At 41.0% G+C, this 21,034-nt stretch overlaps 1 protein-coding gene across 2 annotated transcripts in view; it reads left to right on the top strand.

Annotated features, from left to right (window-relative positions):
- The window catches only part of cap2 (cyclase associated actin cytoskeleton regulatory protein 2), a 243,243-nt gene that overhangs the window by 210,286 nt on the left and 11,923 nt on the right, over positions 1–21,034 (top strand). For both annotated transcript variants that reach the window (XM_043719122.2, XM_087978631.1), the window contains 4 exons: positions 1,594–1,759; positions 5,775–5,950; positions 14,680–14,803; positions 15,132–15,214. In XM_043719122.2, coding sequence (XP_043575057.2) covers positions 1,594–1,759; positions 5,775–5,950; positions 14,680–14,803; positions 15,132–15,214 — 549 coding nt within the window. The remainder of the gene's footprint in view (positions 1–1,593; positions 1,760–5,774; positions 5,951–14,679; positions 14,804–15,131; positions 15,215–21,034) is intronic.

Raw genomic sequence — 21,034 nt, 5'->3', positions numbered from 1 at the left:
AGTGGAGGAGGCCCAGGGCCTGCATGTCCTTGGTGGACTGGGAGGGGAAGTTAAAGTGATCAACTATAGGGCAATGGGGTTGGTTGGTGTGGGTGACCCAGAGCTGTTCTCTGGAATGATCCACAAGTTGAAGTCCTGTCTCCCCAATGTAGAGAAGACCACATTGGGTGCAACGGATACAGTAGATGACATTATGGAGGTACAGGTAAATTTCTGTTGCATGTGGAAGGATCCTTTGGGGCCTTGGACGTGAGGGGGGAGAAGCGGATGCAGGTTTTGCACTTCCTGCGGTGGCAGGGGAAGGTGCCGGGAGTGGGGTGAGGGCTGGTGGGGGGCTTGGATCTGGCAAATCCTCATGGACCCTGGAAGTCCTCACTTTCTCCTAACTAGTCCCTTAGGACTAACTGTACTGACACAAAAAGCTCTCCTAATACACTTTAAAAGTTCGATCCCATCTAATCCTTTCACACCAAGTCAATCCCAGTTAATGTTAGCAAAATTGAAGCCACTGACAACTGTGATTTACCTATATGTCTACTCCGTTATCTTGGTAATGGGAACCTTGTAGTATAATCTCAGCAAGGTAATCACACCTTTTATATTTCTAAGTTCAACCCAGATGGTCTCATTTGATGACCCTTCTGGGACACTGGGACCTCCTCCTTCATTACTGCAGTGATGGTTTCCTTCATCAATAATGAAATGCCCCTAACTCTCTTTCAATCCCATCTACTTCCCCATTGCACTTGAAACTTCTGTACTCTGGAATGTTGAACTGCCAGTCTCGTCCTTCCTTCAACTGTGTTTCAGTGATTGCGTTCCCATATGCTGATCAATGCTTACCAGTCAAACTCATTGCATTAAAATAGATAATGCTTTAGATGTTCATTGTCTAACCTGAGTTATCACCTCTTGTACATTGATAAAACATTTAATTATCTAGGGACAAAGACTAGAAAGGAATCTGGATTTTGCATTTTAATCAGCCGTCTACCTCCTAACTAATTAAAGGATTCAACAACTGCAGCTAGTTTTAAAGTTGTTAATTTTTTGGTTATAAATAGGCGTGGTATGGCAGAGGTCTTATACCTCTGCCATACCACGCCTGAGGAAGGAGCTGACCTCCGAATGCTTGCAATTTCAAATAAACCTGTTGGACTATAATCTGGTGTCATTTGATTTTTGAAATTTAAAAGGAATCTGGATGTGTATATGAATAGGATGGGTTTAACAGGATATAGGCCAAATTCTGGCAAATGGGACTAGATTAATTTATGATATTTGGTCGGCATGGACGAGTTAGACCGAAGGATCTGTTCCTATGCTGTACATCTTGATGACTCTAAGCAATTACAAATCCATATCACTAATTCAGTAATAACTAAGCATTCCTTGATTTGAGCAAATTTATTAAATTTAATTTTCATCTGTGGTGTGTAGAGAATACATTCTTTTGTAGAACAGGAGGTTTCTGAATATTTAAGTGACAATGTAGTGCATTCATTTTATGATGGTGAAAGAACAGCAGAATGCCTAGCGCAATGGTAAGCATTGCCTCAGTAGCAGCTAAAGTTTGACTTTTCTGTTTTTCAGGGCCTTGCAAAGTCTCCACCTTCTTGTGGCCCTTGTCCCCTGCCTCCCCCTCCTCCTCCTCCTGGGCCCCCTCCAACCTTGTGGCCAGAAACATCAAAGGATGAGGCGTCTGTGGCACGTTCCCAGCTCTTTGCACAGCTTAATCAAGGAGAAGGAATAACCAAAGGTGAGAATATCAATATGACTACTTATTCTAGCCAGCATTTGATAATGGGGAGCAGAGTAAAATATTGTGTTTGTTTCAGCAATATGCAAATTTGACTACTGCATATTTTCAAATAAACATTTCAGTACATTCTGGTTTAAAAAGAGAAAATCTAGCTACATTACTCCACCCTGTTGATCTAAATAATTGTTTGCAGATTTACCAACTACCCTATCTGACAAAATATTGTAACTGTCCACAGTATGGTCAGCTCTTACCATCCATTGTTTTGAATCCTTTCACCTATAAAATAGAGTTTCTCTTATGTATGTCAGCATAGTCAGCCAAACCAACAGCCACAGTGAAGAAATTATGATCTACTTCCAAGTCAGAATGTTGCATGTGTTTCCATGCATTTGCTGCCAGGAATCATGAATTCGGCATGTGCTGTGGAAAGAGCACTGATGAGTTGGGGCAGTGCATCCTGTCTACAGTAAGTACTGCTGCCATTGTGAGTCAGTGGTGGAGAGAGTGAATGTCTAAAGTAGTGAATAGGGCTCCAGCTAAGGAGACTGCTTTGTTGGTTCTGATCTAATGTGATAATTCCATTTTTGTGCGATCTGTTTTAAGAAAATCGCATAATAACTCTACCATTTAAACTATGGGGCCAGAATCACGTTATAGCCAATACAGGTAAGTAAAGTTCATATTCTGCAAATAAGAGTCTAAATTCTTCAATTGTGTTAAAGCCAATTTGTGTTGAAGAAACACTCATTATAGCAGAACCGACTGTATAGTGTTGAGTTCCGTAAGTGTTGTTGGAGTTGCAGATGTCTAGGCAGGTTGAGAATATTCTAGCATACTTGTGCCTTAGTGATGGCTAGTGTACCAGTGAACTAAGAAATGGCTAGTCTAACTTTTTTAAATATACTACATTTTAAGTTAGGTTACTCACAGGTAGAGGCATAGACGCCTCTGCTAACGTGCTAACTTCTGCTCATAACCTCATATTCAGCTTCAATAATGGAACTGCAGCTTGCTTTGCTTCGGATATGTCAAGAAGCACCCTTTAATGAAAAAAATGTTAGATTATGCTGGTCTGTGGAAGATTTTAAATTTGTGGTTATGCAACTTAAAACCTGCACTATTTTGGAAGCTGGACCTGGATATACTTTAAAAATATGCAATGGGACCTCTCAGAAATCCCAATGCACCCTCTGAAAAAGTTCCCAAATTTTGAGTTAGAGTCAGAAACTTTGGAGAGTTCTGACTTACTTGAATTGTGTCATCAAGATGGCAGCAAAGTAAGACACCTGAGCTAGGGCTTGTCTGTTCCGACTGCTTTTTTTCCTTTTTACTTACCTCTTGTTCTGAGCTTGAATAGCAATGCTGAGGACCTCAGCATGGACTTCAGTGGATCCAGCACAGACTTGATTGAGCCTTTATTTACTTTCCTGGCTTTGGAATCAGCGGCTGCTACATCAGCAGAGGCAGCATTGGTGAGATAGGATATGTGGCAAAAGATGGCGCCAGAGGACTGGTGACTTTATAGTAGATTAGGTCTGGCGCTGGTAGTGTCGAAGAGGTGGCAGAAGGGCATCATGACATGATGAGGGAGGTCCAGTGGCAAGATGTGTGACTCTGTTGGTTGGGCTGGCCCAGGCAGCAATGGGGCAGTGGTGGAGGAGAATCTGTTTAGCAGCGAAAGGTGTCGCCTGAACAGTGGCAACTTCAACCTTGGTTGGGTCTGCAGTTGACAGTAGCGAGGAGATGGAGATATCGCAGTGCAGCATCATTGAGCTGGCTCAGGACTGGTGGACTCTCTTTAAGCTATACTTTTCTATTTTCTTTCTTAAAACAATTCAAAATGGCGACAGCTCATGGGGACAGTGAAAAAGCTGAGATTGTAATAAGGTCAGGTAGGTCAATGTCATAGAGTGAGAGTCCCTGACTGGGGCAGTTAATCTGGTCCAATCAACGAGCACTGGCTGACAGATAAAAGCAGGAACGTCAGAGGTTCTGTTTACTCTCAGAGCTGGTTCTGTGGGAGCTGGAAGGAATTTTTTATTTGTAAATAAAGGGTGACTTCATGACTGGATTCTGGCCTCTGTGTAGTTATTTCACAGACCACTTACATTTTCATTTATATATATTACAAATAAGAGATCCAAGCACTGATCCCTGTGGAACACAACTGGTAACATACTCCACCCTCCTCAATTATCCTCTATTTACTATGACCAAATCTAACTTACCAACTCACCATGTATCTGATGTGACTTAATCTTCTGGAATAGTGGACTATGATACATGTTCATTAGTAAAGTCCACAAAGACAACATCCACTGCCCGACCTGTATCAATAATCTTTATCACGTCCTCAAAAAACTCAAATCTGTGAGACAAGACCTCCCCTGCACAAAGCCATGCTGACTAGCCCTAATAAGAATTATTATTTTCCAAATGTAAATAAACCCTGTCTCTAACAATTTTATCCAATAATTTCCCTACCAGTGATGTAAGGCTCACCCTCCTACAATTTCCTGGATTATCCCTTCTTAGAGAGGATACCTTGAAAGAGAGGATACTTTGCGATGCAGGTGACCCTGAAGTCCTCTTGTAAATAGTGAGGTCAGAGGTGCTTCTTGTTGTCATGGGCCTCCACTAAAAGGTTGGCAGCTGCAGCTGTGACTATGGTGGACGTGTAGGGGTCAGAGTTGGTGGTGTTCTGCTCATATCTATTCTGGGCCTGAGTTTATTATGTTAGCCAAATGACAGCACCTCTGAGATAGTGCAGGACTCCTTCAGTGTGACAGGAAGCATCACCCTAAATTGAGTGTTCAAGCTCTTGAGTGGACTTCAATGCATGATCTTTTCATTTAAAAACAGAAGTGCTATCAGTAAGTCAAAACAAATAAAAACTGATAATTATAAAAATTGTGTGCGCAATGATTTAATCTTGTAGCCATTATAAACAGATTACCATTTCAAACAATAAATCAGCTGTAGTTAATTGCATTGTTATTTGTTTCAAGCATGTTCACTTATTAGTTTGATGTCATTTACTGCAGTGACTTTTTAATACATGCACCAAATCTTACTGAATTTATATCTCATTTACCAGAATTATACTGGTAGTAATGGACAATATATGGAGACTTGTGAAGATGGGATTGGTCTCCTTTGTAGAGAGAAGATTAAGGGAACATTAAGTAGAGGTGCTCATAGTTATGTGGGGATGTCCACAAAGATAGGTAATACTGTTCCATTAGTATATGGGTTGGTAATGAGTGGACATTGATTTAAGATAATTGATAAATGAAGAGGTGGTGAGATGAGGATCTCTTCACAGTGTGTTATAATTTGTTAAGTACCAACTAAAAGGTTGTGGAAGTGGATTGAATGGTAAATTTCAAAAGGAAATCGGATAAATAGTTGAACAGTTTAAAAAAAAACAGGTAGACCATGAGAAAGGAATAGGAAAGTGGGACAAACTGGATAATTCTTACAAAACTCTGTACTGGTATGGTGCGTTGAATGTCTATATTATGTTCTAATTTTTAAGCTATTGAGACCTTTCTAGAATACTCCCAAGTTGTCCCTGCTGGACTCTTTGGTAATTATGTATTTTAATATTGAACTGCAAACTCCTTAAATTAGTGACATGAATAAAGATGTCTGATACTTAATAACTTCAGTTTAATAGAATCCACAGAATCCCTACAGTGTGGAAACAGGCCCTTTGGTCAAACAAATGCACACTGACCACCCAAAGAATAACCCACCCGGACTTGTTCCCCATCTCTATTATCCTATATTGACCCCTGACTCATGCACCTAACCTACACATCTCTGAACACTATGGGCAATTCAGCATGGCCAATTCACCTAACCTGCACATCTTTGGATTGTGGGAGGAAACCCATGCAGGTATGGGGACAATGTGCAAATTCCACACGGACAGTTTAGTTTCTGATTTAAAAGATCAAAAATATTTAACAGTTTTCTATCGTGCTGATGTTTTTAATCTCTCCAGGTCTTCGCCACGTTCCTGATGACCAGAAGACCCACAAGAATCCAAGTCTTCGTCCACGGACTGCAGTGATTAATTCCCCATCGAAGAGTCACTCATCCAGTCCTACATCACCCATGTCCTCTCCACAGCAGCCAAGGATGCCTGTGCTGGAGCTAGAAGGAAAGAAGTGGAAAGTGGTAAATATAACTAAAGGCTGGATCTTATGTTCCCCAAATGGTGTGTTTTCAATGGTAGTGGTCATGGTGTGGAGAGAGGGAGAACACTAAATAAGTGGCTGGACTATTAACTGCCCACCCATCTCTCATCTCATTCCTGTAATACACCAGGTAGGCAGCACTGCACATGCGAGCTGAATGCCATATTTAACTGAAGATAAATTAGAGATGTTAATATCCAATTTATCCAAATAATGCACTATCCATGCCATAATTTGACTAGTTTGGGCAGGTTACTTTTATAGGCCTGCAAAAACAAAGGCGGGAAAGGAGGGAGGCACTTTATTTAAGTGAAGCCCCACACACCTCAAGTGCACTCGCCAATCCTCCATATCACCCCTGTCCTTCTGTGCCACCTGCCTGACAGAACTCACACAGCTCCTCCCTCTTCCTGTGCCTCCAGCATGTCTCCCCATCATACAATCACAAAACTTACCTCTCAAGACAGTTGTGACCTTCCTTTGGTATCTTCCGACAATGTTCTTTCCAGCAGAACTCACTACTGAGCTGTGGCATTGTAAAGAGTGATGGAGCTACCAGCTAATCAAATTGGCCAGCAGCTTCCAAAGCAGGGACTTATTCCTGGATGAGCAGTAAAAAATTCCATTATTGGCTATCCTATCTTGCCCAAAGTTCATTATGGTTATAGGATGGGCTTGGAAGGAGCAAGACCCTGTCGTCCCTGTAAAACCTGGCCCCAAGTTATTGCTTGGTTACTGATGGAGGTAGGATCAAAAGTCAGTGTTCAAGATACGATGGCCAATAATCAATTGCTGATAGTCAGTATCAAAATAAAGAACTTGCATTTATGCTTCCTATCAAGAGATTTAAGTACATCCTAGATTTACTTTCAAATAGGGCAGCATTGAAAAGAATGCTCCTGCCTTTACACAGGACCTCAAGATATACCAGTGTTTTAAAAGCTGTCACTGATACAACATTGGAAACACAGCAGCCAGTTGGCAAACAGAATGTGATGTTAACCAACTATTCTGATTTTGGTTGAGAGGTAAATATTAGCCAGGATAGCAGTAACAATGCCAGGGGATTTTAAATGCCCACCTGGGAAGGCATACAGAGTGTGGTATTTCTTTAATGATGTATTTAAGTCTCTTAGGTCTCTTTGTGGGCGGCACGGTGGCACAGTGGTTAGCACTGCTGCCTCACAGCGCCAGAGACCCGGGTTCAATTCCTGCCTCAGGCGACTGACTGTGTGGAGTTTGCACGTTCTCCCCGTGTCTGTGTGGGTTTTCTCCGGGTGCTCCGGTTTCCTCCCACAGTCCAAAGATGTGCAGGTCAGGTACTGTAATTGCCCGTAGTGTTAGGTAAGGGGTAAATGTAGGGGCATGGGTGGGTTGCGGGTCGGTGTGGACTTGTTGGGCCGAAGGTAAAAAGGTTCTTCCTCCAGGCGTCTGGTGGTGAGGGAGCGGCGGTGGAGGAGGAAGGGCTTTTGCCCGAAACGTCGATTTTGCCTGTCCTCGGATGCTGCCTGAATTGCTGTGCTCTTCCAGCACCACTAATCCAGATTGTTGGGCCGAAGGGCCTGTTTCCACACTGTAATGTAATCTAATCTAATCTTGCCAAATGCAGTGGTTTTTGAATCTTTAATCTCAGCGGTGTTTGCAGATAAATATTACTGAGATGTCAGTTTTTTCATGGAAAATCTGTATCCTTAAATTTCATAGAGTCATAGAGATGCACAGCACGGATACAGACCCTTCAGTCCAACTCGTCTGTGCCGGCCAGATATCCCAACCCAATCTAGTCCCAGCTGCCAGCACCCAGCCCATATTCCTCCAAACCCTTCCTATCATATACCCGTTCAGATGAAATTGTACTAGCCTCCACCACTTCCTCTGGCAGCCCATCCCACACATGCACCACCCTCTCCATGAAATAATTGCCTCTTGGGACTCTTTTATATCTTTCCCCTTTCACCTTAAACCTATGCCCTCTAGTTCTGGACCCCCCCCAACCTCCAGGGAAAGTACCTTGTGTATTTACCCTATCCATGCCCCTCATGATTTTATAAACCTCTATAAGGTCACACGTGAGTCTTCGACGCTCCAGGGAAAACAGCCCCAGCCTATTCAGCCTCTCTCTATAGCTCAGATCCTCCAACCCTGGCAACATCCTTGTAAATCTTTGCTGAACCCTTTCAAGCTTCACAACATCCTTCCAATAGGAAGGAGACCAGAATTGCATAGGATATTTCAAAAGTGGCCTGACCAATGTCTTGTACAGCCACAACATGACCTCCCAACCTTTGTACTCAATACTCTGACCAATAAAGAATGCATACCAAACGGCTTCTTCACTATCCTACTTTCAAGGAACTATGAATCTGCACTACAAGGTCTTTTTGTTCAACAACACTCCCTGTGACCTTACCATTAAGTGTATAAGTCCTGCTAAGATTTGCTTTCCCAAAATGAAGCACCTCGCATTTATCTGAATTAAACTCCATCTGCTACTCCTCAGCCCATTGGCCCAACTGATTAAGATCCTGCTGTAATTCGAGGTAACCTTCTTCGCTGTCCACTACACCTCCAATTTTTCTGTCATCTGCAAACTTACTAACTATATATCTTTTGCTCACATCCAAATCATTTATATAAATAATGAAAAGTAGTGAACCCAGCACCAAACCTTGTGGCACACCACTGGTCACAGGCTTCCAGTCTGAAAAACAACACTCCACCACTACCCTCTATCTTTGAGCCAAGTCTGTATCCAAATGGCTAGTTCTCCTGTATTCCATGAGATCTAACCTTACTAACCAGTCTCCTATGGGGAAACTTGTTGAATGCCTTACTGAAGTCCATATAGATCACATCTCTGGCTCTGCCCTCATCAATCCTCTTTGTTACTTCTTCAAAAAACTCAATCAAGGTTGTGAGACATAATTTCCCATGCACAAAGCCATGTTGAATATCCCTAATCTATCCTTGCCTTTCCAAAACATGCACATCTTGTCCCTCAGGATTCTCACCAACAACTTGCCCACCACCGACATCAGGCTCACCGGTTTACAGTTCCCTGGCTTGTTCTTAACACCTTTTTAAAATAGTGGCACCACATTAGCCAATCTCCAGTCTTCCGGCACCTCACCTGTGACTATCGATGATACAAATATCTCAGCAAGATTCCCATCAATCACTTCCCTAGCCTTCCACAGACTCCTAGGGTACACCTGATCAATTTAGGTTACACAAATTTATTTAAGGCCAATCTTTGTCCTGAGACGGGAGAAGAATAATTGATTTGAATTATTGATTCCTTTACAGTAATATATATCCCCACTGAGCTGGTGTTCAATTTTCTAGTAGACAAATATGTATGTTTGCAGTAATGAAGTGGATAGTAGTTTCATGTGTATAAAGTCCAATTAAAACTAGCACAGCTTATTCTAAGTTACCACTTGGTGTGAAGCTAGTTAAATAAATTGAATACAATGTTATGAAATTTCTTTGCTTTCCATCTGAACACTTAGATTCTATTTTGTGAGCTCAGTTTCTGAAGAGACTGCAGTAGTGAATCATTAATTCTATTACAAGTTTTAAAAGAAGGGCAGTCAGTGTCCATTACTTGTTCCACTTTATCTGATAATTAGAATTTCTTCCATTAATCATCTTCATGAAATAAAATAAATTATTAACTCTTTCTTGACAGTGTGAAAATAATCATTAAGGAACATTGTATAAAAAAGGTGATGATGGATTTAAATATGTTTTTAATTACTTAATTAATCACTAGAATAGTGCACATTTAAATGCTCCAGATTTTTTTATTTCTTTATTTAGTCAGAATCTTCACAATTTTTTTAAACAAAGAAGTATTTTACTCAGTCCAACTTATTTTGTCTAATTTTATATGAAAATGGAAGCATCTGTTCCCTGACATTTACCAGTAACCTTTTAAAGTGACAAAACACAATAGTGACATCTAGTGTTAAAGAGTCATCTCTGCAATACATTCAATTAAATTAAATGTTGCTTTGTTGACCCATTTCAACAGCTTGTTGTTTGTCTTTGAAAGACATTTTAGAAGTTTTTAGGGCAGCATTTCCCCTTTTCCCCACTATGACTTCATTTCCAGGCTGGAATATTGAAGAGCTCCGTCAAAGTTCTACTTGGTGATCATTGCTGCCTCAGAGCTCCAAACCCCAAAGTTTCAGCTCATGACCCCATGAAGTCTTGACCCTCAGTTTGAGAAGCCAATTTTAGACTATACAGGATTTTCTAAATTCTATAGCTGAGTGTGGCTTAAATGGGAATTGTATTATAATTTAGTGTTAGTTTTGCACCATTTCCCTTTGCTGTAGTCTTGGCAGAACCAATTTCTCCCAGATAAAACTGTCAAAATATCACCGTCCTGTTCTGAAGTATGTGCGAGGCATATAAATTTGTGAATATTGTTATTTGGCTTCACTCAAGTGACTTGTGATGAGCGCTACCAAACTACATAACTAAAGCATTCTGGTTTCTATTTGATTACAACTGTTGCATTCTCCCAATTTAAAAAAATTTTTAAGACTCATTCAGGTCAAAAGAGGCCCTTTGGTCTATCAAATCTGCAGCAACCTATCTACACTAATCCTACTTACCAGCAATTTGCTATAGCCTTTAAAATTATGACATTTCAAGTGCTCATTCAGGTTCTTTTTTAAATATTGAGGATTTGTGTCTCTACTGCCCTCCCAGGCAGTGCATTCCAGATTGCCAACAACCTCCGGGTGAAAAGAAAATCCTCAAATCCCCTCTAAACTTCCTGTCTTTCATTTTAAAATTATGCCCCCTCATTACTGACCGTTCAGTTAGGGGAAACAGCTGCTTTCTATCCACCCTGTCCATGCCCCTCATAATCTTAAACACCTCTGTCAGGTCCCCTCTTAGCCTTCACTGCTCTAAAGAAAACAAGGGAGAAATTGAGGACTGCAAATGCTGGAGATCAGAGTCAAAACATGTGGTGCTGGAAAAGCATAGCTGGTCAGGCAGTATCCGAGGGGCAGGGGAGTTGACGTTTCGAGCATAAGCTCTTCTTCATCCTCACTCCTGATGAAGAGTTGATGCTCGAAATGTCAACTCTCCTGCTCCCCGGATGCTGCCTCACCGGCTGTGCTTTTCCAGCACCACACTTATTGACTCTAAAGAAAACAAGCCAAGTCTACCTGGCCTCTCTTTCTAGCTAAAATGTCAACCCAGGCAAATCTTTGGTGAATCTCCTCTGCACCCCCTCCAGTGCATTCACACCCTTCTTGTAGTGCGGTGACGAGAACTACACACAGTAATCCAACTGTGCCTAACCAAACTTTTGTATAGTTCCAACATAACCTCCCTGTTCTTATAATCTATGCCACAGCTGATAGAGGCAATGCATTCTTAACCACCGTACTAACATATCGTGCTGCCTTCAAGGATCAGTGGACAAGCACCCCAAGATCCCTCTGTTGCTTTAAGCTTCCTAGTGTCCTGTAATTTACTATATAGTCCCTTCATTTGTTATTTCTTTCAAAGTGCATCACCTCATACTTTTCACAGTTATAGAGTCATAGAGCTGTACAGCATGAAAATCCATGCCGATCAAATATCCTAAATTAATCTAGTCCCATTTGGCCCATTTCTGGATGCCTTTCAAATGTTGCAATTGCATCAGCCAGCACCACTTCCTCTCGCAGTTCATTTCATACACGCACCACCCTATCTGTGAAAACTTTGCCCCTTGGGTCTCTTTTACATCTTTCCTCTCTCACTTTAAACCTATGTCCTCTGGTTTTGGACTCCGCTACCCTGAGGAACAGACTTTGTCTATTTGCCCTACCTAATTCCCTAATGATTTTCTAAACGTCTTTAGGGTCACCTTTCAGCCTCCGATGCTTTAGGAAAAATAGCCACAGTCTATTCAGCCTCTCCCTTTAGTTGAAACCCTCCAACCGTGGCAACATTCTTGTAAATCTTTTCTGAACCTTTTCAAATTTCACAACATCTTTCCTATAGCAGGGAGACTAAAATTGAATGCAGTATTTCAAAAGTGACCAAACCAATGTCCTGTACAGCTGAAACATGACCTCCCATTGTTCACACTCAATGCAAAGGAAAGTGTACCAAATGTCTTTTTCACTATTCTGTCTACCTGCAACTCTACTTTCAAGGAACTATGAACCTGCACTCCAAGGTCTCTTTGTTCAGCAACACTCCCCAGGACCTTATCATTAAGTGTATAAGTCTTGTCCTGATTTGCCTTTCCAAAATGCAGTATCTCACATTTATCTAAAATTTTATCTGCAACTGGTCTGCCCATCTGACGAACTTGATCATATCTTCCTATAACTGAGAACTGGAATTACATTTTTTGAAATAGAATTAGATTTTATTGTCATGTACTCAAATACAAGTACAAGTACAGGGATACAGGAGTATAGTGAGTATACAATGTCACCATTCCCAGCACCATCCCAATCCATAGATGTGCAGGTTAGATGGATTGGCAATGTTAAATTTCCCATAGCGACTGGGGTTGTTTAGGTTAGGTGGATTTGCCTGAGAAATGCAGGGTTATGGGGATTGAGTAGGGGGGTGGATCTGGGTGGGTTGCTCTTCGGAGAATTGGTGTGTACTTGGTGGGCAAAATCATGGGCCTCCACACTGTAGGATTCTATGATCTTAGGTACAAAGGTACCTAGGTACAAAATCTTTGGTAGAAACTAGAAAAATAGGGAAATAAAGTTAAAAATTAAACATTAAAATTCTTCCTAGTATAAAGTAGAGAAAAGAAAGACCTTCTTCCTCACTGTTAACCACATCTTTGTGTCATTCGCAAACTTTTCATCTCTCCTACACGCTCATTCAGCCTGGATGAGTGCAGCTCCAACAACACTCAAGAAGCTTGACACCATCCCAGACAGAGCAGCCCACTTGATTGGCACTACATCCATTCCTTTCACCACCGACACTCAGTAGCAACAGTGTGTACTAACTCGAGATGCACTGCAGAAATTCACCAAATATCTCAGACAGCACCTTAGAAACTCATAACCACTTTTATTTAGAAGGACAAAGGCAGCAGATACATGTGAACACCATTACCTTCTAGTTCCCCTCCTGGCCACCGACTATCCTGACTTGGAAATATGTCACAGTTCCTTCACTGTCACGGTGTCAAAATCCTGGAATTCCCTCCCCCTACTGCCCATTATGGGTCAACCCACAGCAGGTGGACTGCAACAGTTAAAGAAGGTGGCTCAACAGCACTTTCTCAAGAGCAACAAGGGATAGGCAATCAATGACGCCCACATCCTACAAATGAATAAAAAAAAGTCACACAAACAGCCTTCTATCACTACCTGTGTTATCACTAAGCCAATTTTAGATCCATCTTGCCAAGTTACCCTGGATCCCATGTTTTTTTACCTTTATCAGTTTCCCATGGGATCTTGTCAAAAGCTTTGCTGAAATCCATATAAACCACATCAATTCCACTACCTTCATCTGCACACTTGATCATCTCAAAAAAATTCTCTTAAGTTTGTTAGGCATCATGTCCCTCTGGCAAAGCCATGCTGACTATCCCTGATCAAACCTAGCTTCTCCAAGTGGAGATTAATTAACTGTCATCCAGTCCTCTGCCACCTCCCCGTGGTCAGGAAGGAATTAAAAACTTGGGTCAAAATCATTATGTTGACTTACAGAAGAAAACAATGATTTGTTAAATCCAACATCACACACAAACATTTTACTTTTATGCACTGTATTCTTTACTTAAGATATCTAAGAAAGAGTGTTTGTAACTAAATTCATACCAACAAATTCTAGATTTTAGTTTTGAAAGTCAGTGGATTGCATGGTGATGGAGGATTGTGGGGTGTAAAATGCTGTACACTTTTGAGGTCCTGGGAAAGAATGGTTTAGCTGTGAACAGATTCAACAAGACTTTGTTCCTCCCATTCCTCCTTTGGTGAAATAATGTGTGGATTGGTGATTTTGAACATAGAATGAGCTAGAATATATGAGATAAAATTGGTTCCCTACGTGCTGAATTCTTAGACTGAAAATACATCTAAAATTTTAAGTTGCATCACCCCACATTGCAATTGCACAGTGAGAGCTTCTTCACAGGTAAAGACAGTTATTCATATGGCCACATAAAACAGGTGTTCTTCTCCTTATGTTTTTAAATGGGGTGCCAGTAATTCTGGCTGTTTTGCAGATATTGGTTTTGATCGATCAGCGCAGGAGCCTAGCCATCTTTGCTTGGAAGCCTTGAACAGTTGATGCAGCCCTCCCCAGCGAATGTTCCCAAAAGACAAGCATTAGTTTCAGTCTTTAAAATGTTCAAAATGTTAATGTTCTTCTGGAATCGGTTAAGGAAGAGTTTTTCCCTTTGACACTTGCAGTGCCCTTAATCTCATTTTATGTTCAAGAAGCAATAGAAAGCTATTGCTTCTTGAACATCCCCAATCCAGGAAATTTTAGGCAACTACCAGCAAGATAAGTAACACTGAGCTCTGCATAGTAAAATGCTGGATTTTTATGTGGAGTATAACAAATAGAATGCAAATTAGTTTGGGACATGTGCAGTGGCTGTATCACTAGTTGTGAACCAAAAAATAGATCATAACCAATTTTCACCTGTTTCTCTGTGGCGTTTATTTATATTTGATTTCCAGCTAATGTTTTTTACTTTTATCCTAGGAATACCAGGAGAATAATGACAATATTGTCATTTCTGAGGCTGAACTGAAGCATGTTGTCTATGTCTATAAATGCAGTAACTCCACACTGAAAATCCAAGGCAAAGTCAATTCCATTACAATTGGTAAGTACATAGGTCAGTACCAAAGTGTTAAGAAGCTGATAGAAATGATTCACATTACACAATAGCTGTCATATACGCACAATCTTTTATAAATCAAGATTTCAATAGTGACCTGCTTTTCCAAATAAGTTGCCAATCGATATCATTTTTTGAAAATAGTTTCAAGTTTGTAATCGTGGCCTGCTTTTTAAAGCTGAACTCTGATAAATTACTTCAAATGTTTAAGCTTTACGGGCTACTACCCTATTTTTATAATGATGCAACTCTATTGCATTTTGTTTACACGTGTGTCTTGTCTCTAAATATATATATATTTTTTCCATTTCAGATTCTTGTAAGAAGCTTGGGCTTGTGTTTGACAATGTGGTGGGAATAGTTGAAATCATCAATTCCAGAGATGTGCAAGTTCAGGTAATAAGTAATTTTTTAAAATATCAGCAATAACCATTATCTAAGAGTGCTAAATTATCAAAATTACAGAAATTCTACAAATCTGTTTCAATTTTATAATCATTTTCAGCAAAGTAAATGAGTAATTCATATCAATACTAATTGAAGATTTGAGTTGGTGTGTTCAATTTGTCCATTATTGGAATGAAACATAATGGTTTATCATGATTATTGAGCTGTAATACTGTGGTTATTTCTCTCTGGTTAATCCAATCTGTTGGGATCAATAAAGTAGCTAGCAGAAACTCCCTGATGGTTCCTTCCTCTTTTACTTGTAATCACAGTTCAAATCTGTTAATGGATTGACATTGTGATTGTGATCTGCTTCTCAAAATTATCTGCCATAAATATTCCTTGAAAATAGTTTTAAATTTGCAATTGAGGCCCACTTTTTGAAGCTTATTGTTGATGAATTGTTTCAAATATTTGGGTGTTGGTGGCCGCTTTCCCATTTTAATGATGATGCAAATCTGCCAATAATATTCAGTCAGATATTTTCTCCTTCATACATTGAGTCGTCTTGCAATTAGTTCTGATTTTTGTTTTTGTCATTGGTGACAGGAAGAATCTGCTGAAATATAACCTAAGCAATAGGCTCACATATTGTTCATTAATTGTAAATTGGATTATATTTATTGGGACTAGTGGAAGTTAAATTGTCAAATTGAAAGCATATACAATGTGGCAAAGATTAGTGGTAAGCAAGAGGACTGTCAAAAACTAACAAAAGATGATCAAAAATGTAATAAAGTTGGATAAAATATAATTTGCGGCAAAACTAACAAGTAATATTTAAAAAGCATAGTACAAGCCTTTGAGATATATACAAAAGGAAGAGAGACTCAAATGAACATAGGCTCATTAGAAAATTAGGGTGGAGAAATAATAATGAGTAACTAAGAAATGGCAGAGGGGTTGAATATTTTTTTTCAGGCTTCATGACAGAAGAATCTAATATTATTCCAAAAATACTAAATAATCAAGGGCAAAACCAGGGCCAGGAAGTAAACACAATAATTATCATTTGAGAAAAAGTACTAAGGAAACAAATGAGGCGAATAAGTCCCTTGGGTTGCATCCTAGGATATAATAGTGAAAGCATTTCCATTCCTCATATTCTAGAGGAACAAATATGCAGGGATATTACAGGGAGATGCCAACATTACAGAGTAGTTGTAAGTTTCAATTACTTAAAAATAAACTGGGATGCTTACAGTGTATGGGACAGCAAAGGTCAGGTTTTCCTGGTTTGCATGCAGTGGAGCTTCCGACAGCAGTATACCTCCAGTCCAATAAGAAACCTGTTGGACCTGGTTCTTGGAAATTTAAGTGGGCCAAGTAGATCAAGTGCCAGTTGGGGAACATTTAGGAGACAATGATTGTATCGTAAGGTTTAGCTGACAGTGAGAATAACAATCCAGAGTAGAAAAAAATCAATTGGCAGAGCACGAACTTCATTATGTCAAGAACAGAGCTGGGTGTGATTGACTAGAATGAGAGGTTGGCAGAAAAAATATTAAGGAGAAAGTGAGGTCTGCAGATGCTGGAGATCAAAGTTGAAACTTTATTGCTGGAACAGCACAGCAGGTCAGGCAGCATCCAGGGAACAGGAGATTCGACGTTTCGGGCACAGGCCCTTCTTCAGGAATGAGCAGAGAGTGTTCAGCAGGAGAAGATAAAAGGTAGGGAGGAGGGACTTGGAGGAGGGGCGATGGAAATGTGATAGGTGGAAAGAGGTCAAGGTGAGGGTGATAGGTCGGAGTAGGGTGGAGGCGGAGAGGTCAAGAAGAAGACTGCAGGTCAGGAAGGCGGTGCCGGGCTGGAGGGATTCGGCTGAGACAAGGTCGGGGGAGGGGGGATGAAGAAACTGGTGAAGTCCAAGTTCATCCCCTGTGGTTGGAGGGTTCCCAGTCGGAAGATAAGACGCTCCTCCTCCGACCGTCGCGTTGTTGTGGTTTGGCGGTGGATGAGTCCAATGACCTGCATATCCTCGGTGGAGTGGGAGGGGGAGTTGAAATGCTGTGCTACAGGGTGGTTTTTCTCGTTCAAGAAAAAATATTAAAGAGAGGTGGGGGAAGCAAAGAGGAATTGGTGGGAAATGACTGGCAGCCAATATAAAGAATTGTCCAAAGGTCTTCCATGGACAGACAAATTATAAAAGGGTGGTAAAAGGAAGAGATGGCCAACTAGGGACCAAAAAGGGGATTTATACTTGGAAGCAGGGGGTATAGCTAACATGTTAAATGAATACTTTGCATCTGTCTTTACCAAAGAGAAAGATTCTACTTAGATCATGGTGACAGAGCAAGGAACTGAATCAGTAGAAGGGTTGAAAATTGGCAGAGTAGAAGTGTTGCATGGACTGTTGGTACTTAATTGACAAGGCATGATGCATCCAAGGTTCAGATGTATCTATAGATTTTTAAGTTTGTGAGAGTGGAGATTACAGGGGCACCGGTCACAATCTTTCAGTCTTCCCTAGACTTGGGGGAGGTGTCAGTAGACTGAAAAATTGCCAATTTCTCGTTCAAGAAAAATTGTAAGGATAAGCACAGAATACAGAATTAAAATTACAGAAGTCAGTTTAACTTGACTGGATAGAATGCATGAAAAAAAAATGGTTAGGAAGAGTCAGCGTGGATTTGTAAAGGCATCATCATGTTTAACTAATTTATTTGTGCAAGCTGGACTGGTTGCACCTTGAACTGGAATGGGTCCAATTTCCATCCTGGGAGATTTGCTCATACTGTTGGGGAGATTTTAAACTAGTTTGGCAGGAGGTTGGGGCAGACTAGATGTAAAGTTGGTAGCAAGATCCAAACAGATAAGGAAGGAATGCTATGGTAGTCCTGTAGGCTGGAAAAACATGGGCAGGGTAAGGTAAATGGGAGGTCTAGAAAGCTAAATTGTATCACTTAATGAACTTAGACCATTAATCAGCATATGGGCATATGATATTGTTGCAATCACTAAGACACGGTTGAATGAAGGATAGGATTAACAGCTCAAAATTCCAGGCTGTAGAAGTTTCAGATGCGATGCATGGGGAAGTAAGATAGTTGGACACGTTGCATTATTGATAAAGGAAACCATCAGTGCAGTAATGAGGAAGAATATCTTAGAAGGGTCTTTAAATGAGGCCATCTGGGTAGAGTTTAGAAATAAACAAGGGGTGAGAACGAGGGCACAGATTTACTTAAAGAAATCTGCAAAAGAAGCAAAGGTGAAATGAGGAAGAACTTTCTTATTCAGCAAGTAATTAAGGTATGGAATGCACTGGCCTGGAAGTGTGCTGGAGGCAGGTTCAACTGAAGCATTCAAGAGAGGATTGGATGATTGTTTAAATAACATTATTTAAATAAAAACATTGGGAAATTAGGTATAGAGAAAAAGCAGGAGGTTGATACTTAGTAATGGCATTCATTTAGCAAGCTGATACAGGAATAATAGGCTAAATGGACACCTCCTGTGCTGAGGTATCTCTTCTGTGACAATGTAACAACCTGATTCAAAAAGGTAGAGAGAGTGGAAAAACAGACAACTATGGGTCAGTTAGCTTAGTATCTATAATTGGAAAATGTTAGAGTCTATTATGAAGAATGTAATAGCAGAGTAATACGTAATCAGGCAGAGTCATTGTGACTTGATGAATGGAAATCATGCCTGACAAAGTTATTAAAATTCTCTTGAGGAGGTTTAAGAAGTAGGATAGATAAAGTGGAACCAGTAGGTGGTGTTGTATGGTGGCTCAGTGGTTATCGCTGCTGCCTCTCAGTGTAAGGAATTTAGATTCAATTCCAGCCTTGGATGACTGCTTGTGTGGAATTTTCATATTCTCCCATATCTGCATGGGTCTCCTCCCTCACACCAAAGATGTGCAGATTAGATGAATTGGCCATACTGAAATTGTCCATAATGTTCAGGCATATGTAGGCTAGGTGGGTTAACCATGGTAAATGTGGGGTTACAGACTATGGTAAGGTGCTGAGTCTGGGTAGGATGCTCTTTGGAGGGTCATTGTGGATTTGATGGGCCGAATGGCCACCTTCCACACTGCAGTAGTTCCACTTTCAATAAGATACCCCACGTAAGGCTACTTAAGATAAGAACTCATAACATTGGGGGAAGTTTATTCGCATGGATAGAGGATTGGTTAACTAATGGAAGTCAGAGAATTGGGATGGGGGTGCATTTTCACTTAGAAACCTGTAACTAGTGGAGTGCCACAGGGATTTATGCTCGGGCTACAATTATTTACCATACATATTAATATCTTGGAAGTGAATGTACTGCTCCCAAGACTGCACATAACACAAAAATAGGTGAGTACGCAAGTGGTACGTGGCACACCAAGTCTGCAGAGGGAGCAGATTAAGTTGAATTGTTAAAAATTTGGCAGATTAAATATGGAAAAATGTGAGTTTATGAACTTTGGCAAGAAAGATAGAGGAGCTGAATATTATTTAAATGGATAACGACTGCAGGAAGAATGGGGGAGTCCTTGTGCAAAATGCAAAAAGCTAGCATAGTTGTCTTCAGGTAATTAGGAAGGCGAATGGACTGGTGGAATCAGTTGATTCTGATATAATGAAATGGTTCCAATCTTGTGCGATCTTGCGTTATAAGAAAATCGCGCAATAGCAGTGCCATTTAAATTGTTGAGGCCGAAATCATGTTATAGCCAATCCAGGCAAGGAAAATTTGCGTTCTACAAATAACAGTCTAAATTCTTCAATCACATCAACACCATTTCACATTGAAGAAACACGTGTTATAGAAGAACCGACTGTATTTCAAAGGGCTTGGAGTATAAAAATAAGGAAGTCTTACTAAACAAGGCACTAATTAGACCATGCCTAGGATACTGTGAACAGTTCTGGCACTCTTCTCTAAGCAAAGGTATACTGGGCAGTCAGTAAAGATTCACCGGGTTTACCCTGGTCATGGAAGGATTTTCTTATGAGGGGACATTGGGCCTATACTGAATGAAGTTTAGAAGAATAAAAGATAATTTTATTGAAACATTTAAGATTCTTGGGAAGTTTTACAGGTTAGTTTCCCTCATGGGAGAATCTAGGACTAGAGGGCATAATCTCAGAGGTAAAAACAAGGACTGCAGATGCTGGAATCTAGATTAGAGTGATACTGGAAAAGGAGAAAGTGAGGTCTGCAGATGCTGGAGATCAAAGTTGAAACTTTATTGCTGGAACAGCACAGCAGGTCAGGCAGCATCCAGGGAACAGGAGATTCGACGTTTCGGGCACAGGCCCTTCTTCAGGAATGAGCAGAGAGTGTTCAGCAGGAGAAGATAAAAGGTAGGGAGGAGGGACTTGGAGGAGGGGAGTTGGAAATGTGATAGGTGGAAAGAGGTCAAGGTGAGGGTGATAGGTCGGAGTAGGGTGGAGGCGGAGAGGTCAAGAAGAAGACTGCAGGTCAGGAAGGCGGTGCCGGGCTGGAAGGATCCGGCTGAGACAAGGTGGGGGGAGGGGGGATGAAGAAGCTGGTGAAGTCCAAGTTCATCCCCTGCGGTTGGAGGGTTCCCAGTCGGAAGATAAGACGCTCCTCCTCCGACCGTCGGGTTGTTGTGGTTTGGCGGTGGATGAGTCCAATGACCTGCATATCCTCGGTGGAGTGGGAGGGGGAGTTGAAATGCTGTGCCACAGGTTGGTTGGGTTGGTTCGTCCGGGTGGCCCAGAGGTGCTCCCTGAATCGCTCCGCAAGTAGGCGGCCTGTCTCCCCAATATAGAGGAGGCCACACCGGCTGCAGCGGATGCAGTAGAT

This window comes from Chiloscyllium plagiosum, unplaced genomic scaffold (genome assembly GCF_037043375.1).
Source record: "Chiloscyllium plagiosum isolate Xiang-an unplaced genomic scaffold, Cpla_swu_hap1 HiC_scaffold_34, whole genome shotgun sequence".
Classification (NCBI taxonomy): domain Eukaryota; kingdom Metazoa; phylum Chordata; class Chondrichthyes; order Orectolobiformes; family Hemiscylliidae; genus Chiloscyllium; species Chiloscyllium plagiosum.
Note: the sequence above shows the minus strand (reverse complement) of the source record. Positions and strands in the feature narration are given on the sequence as shown.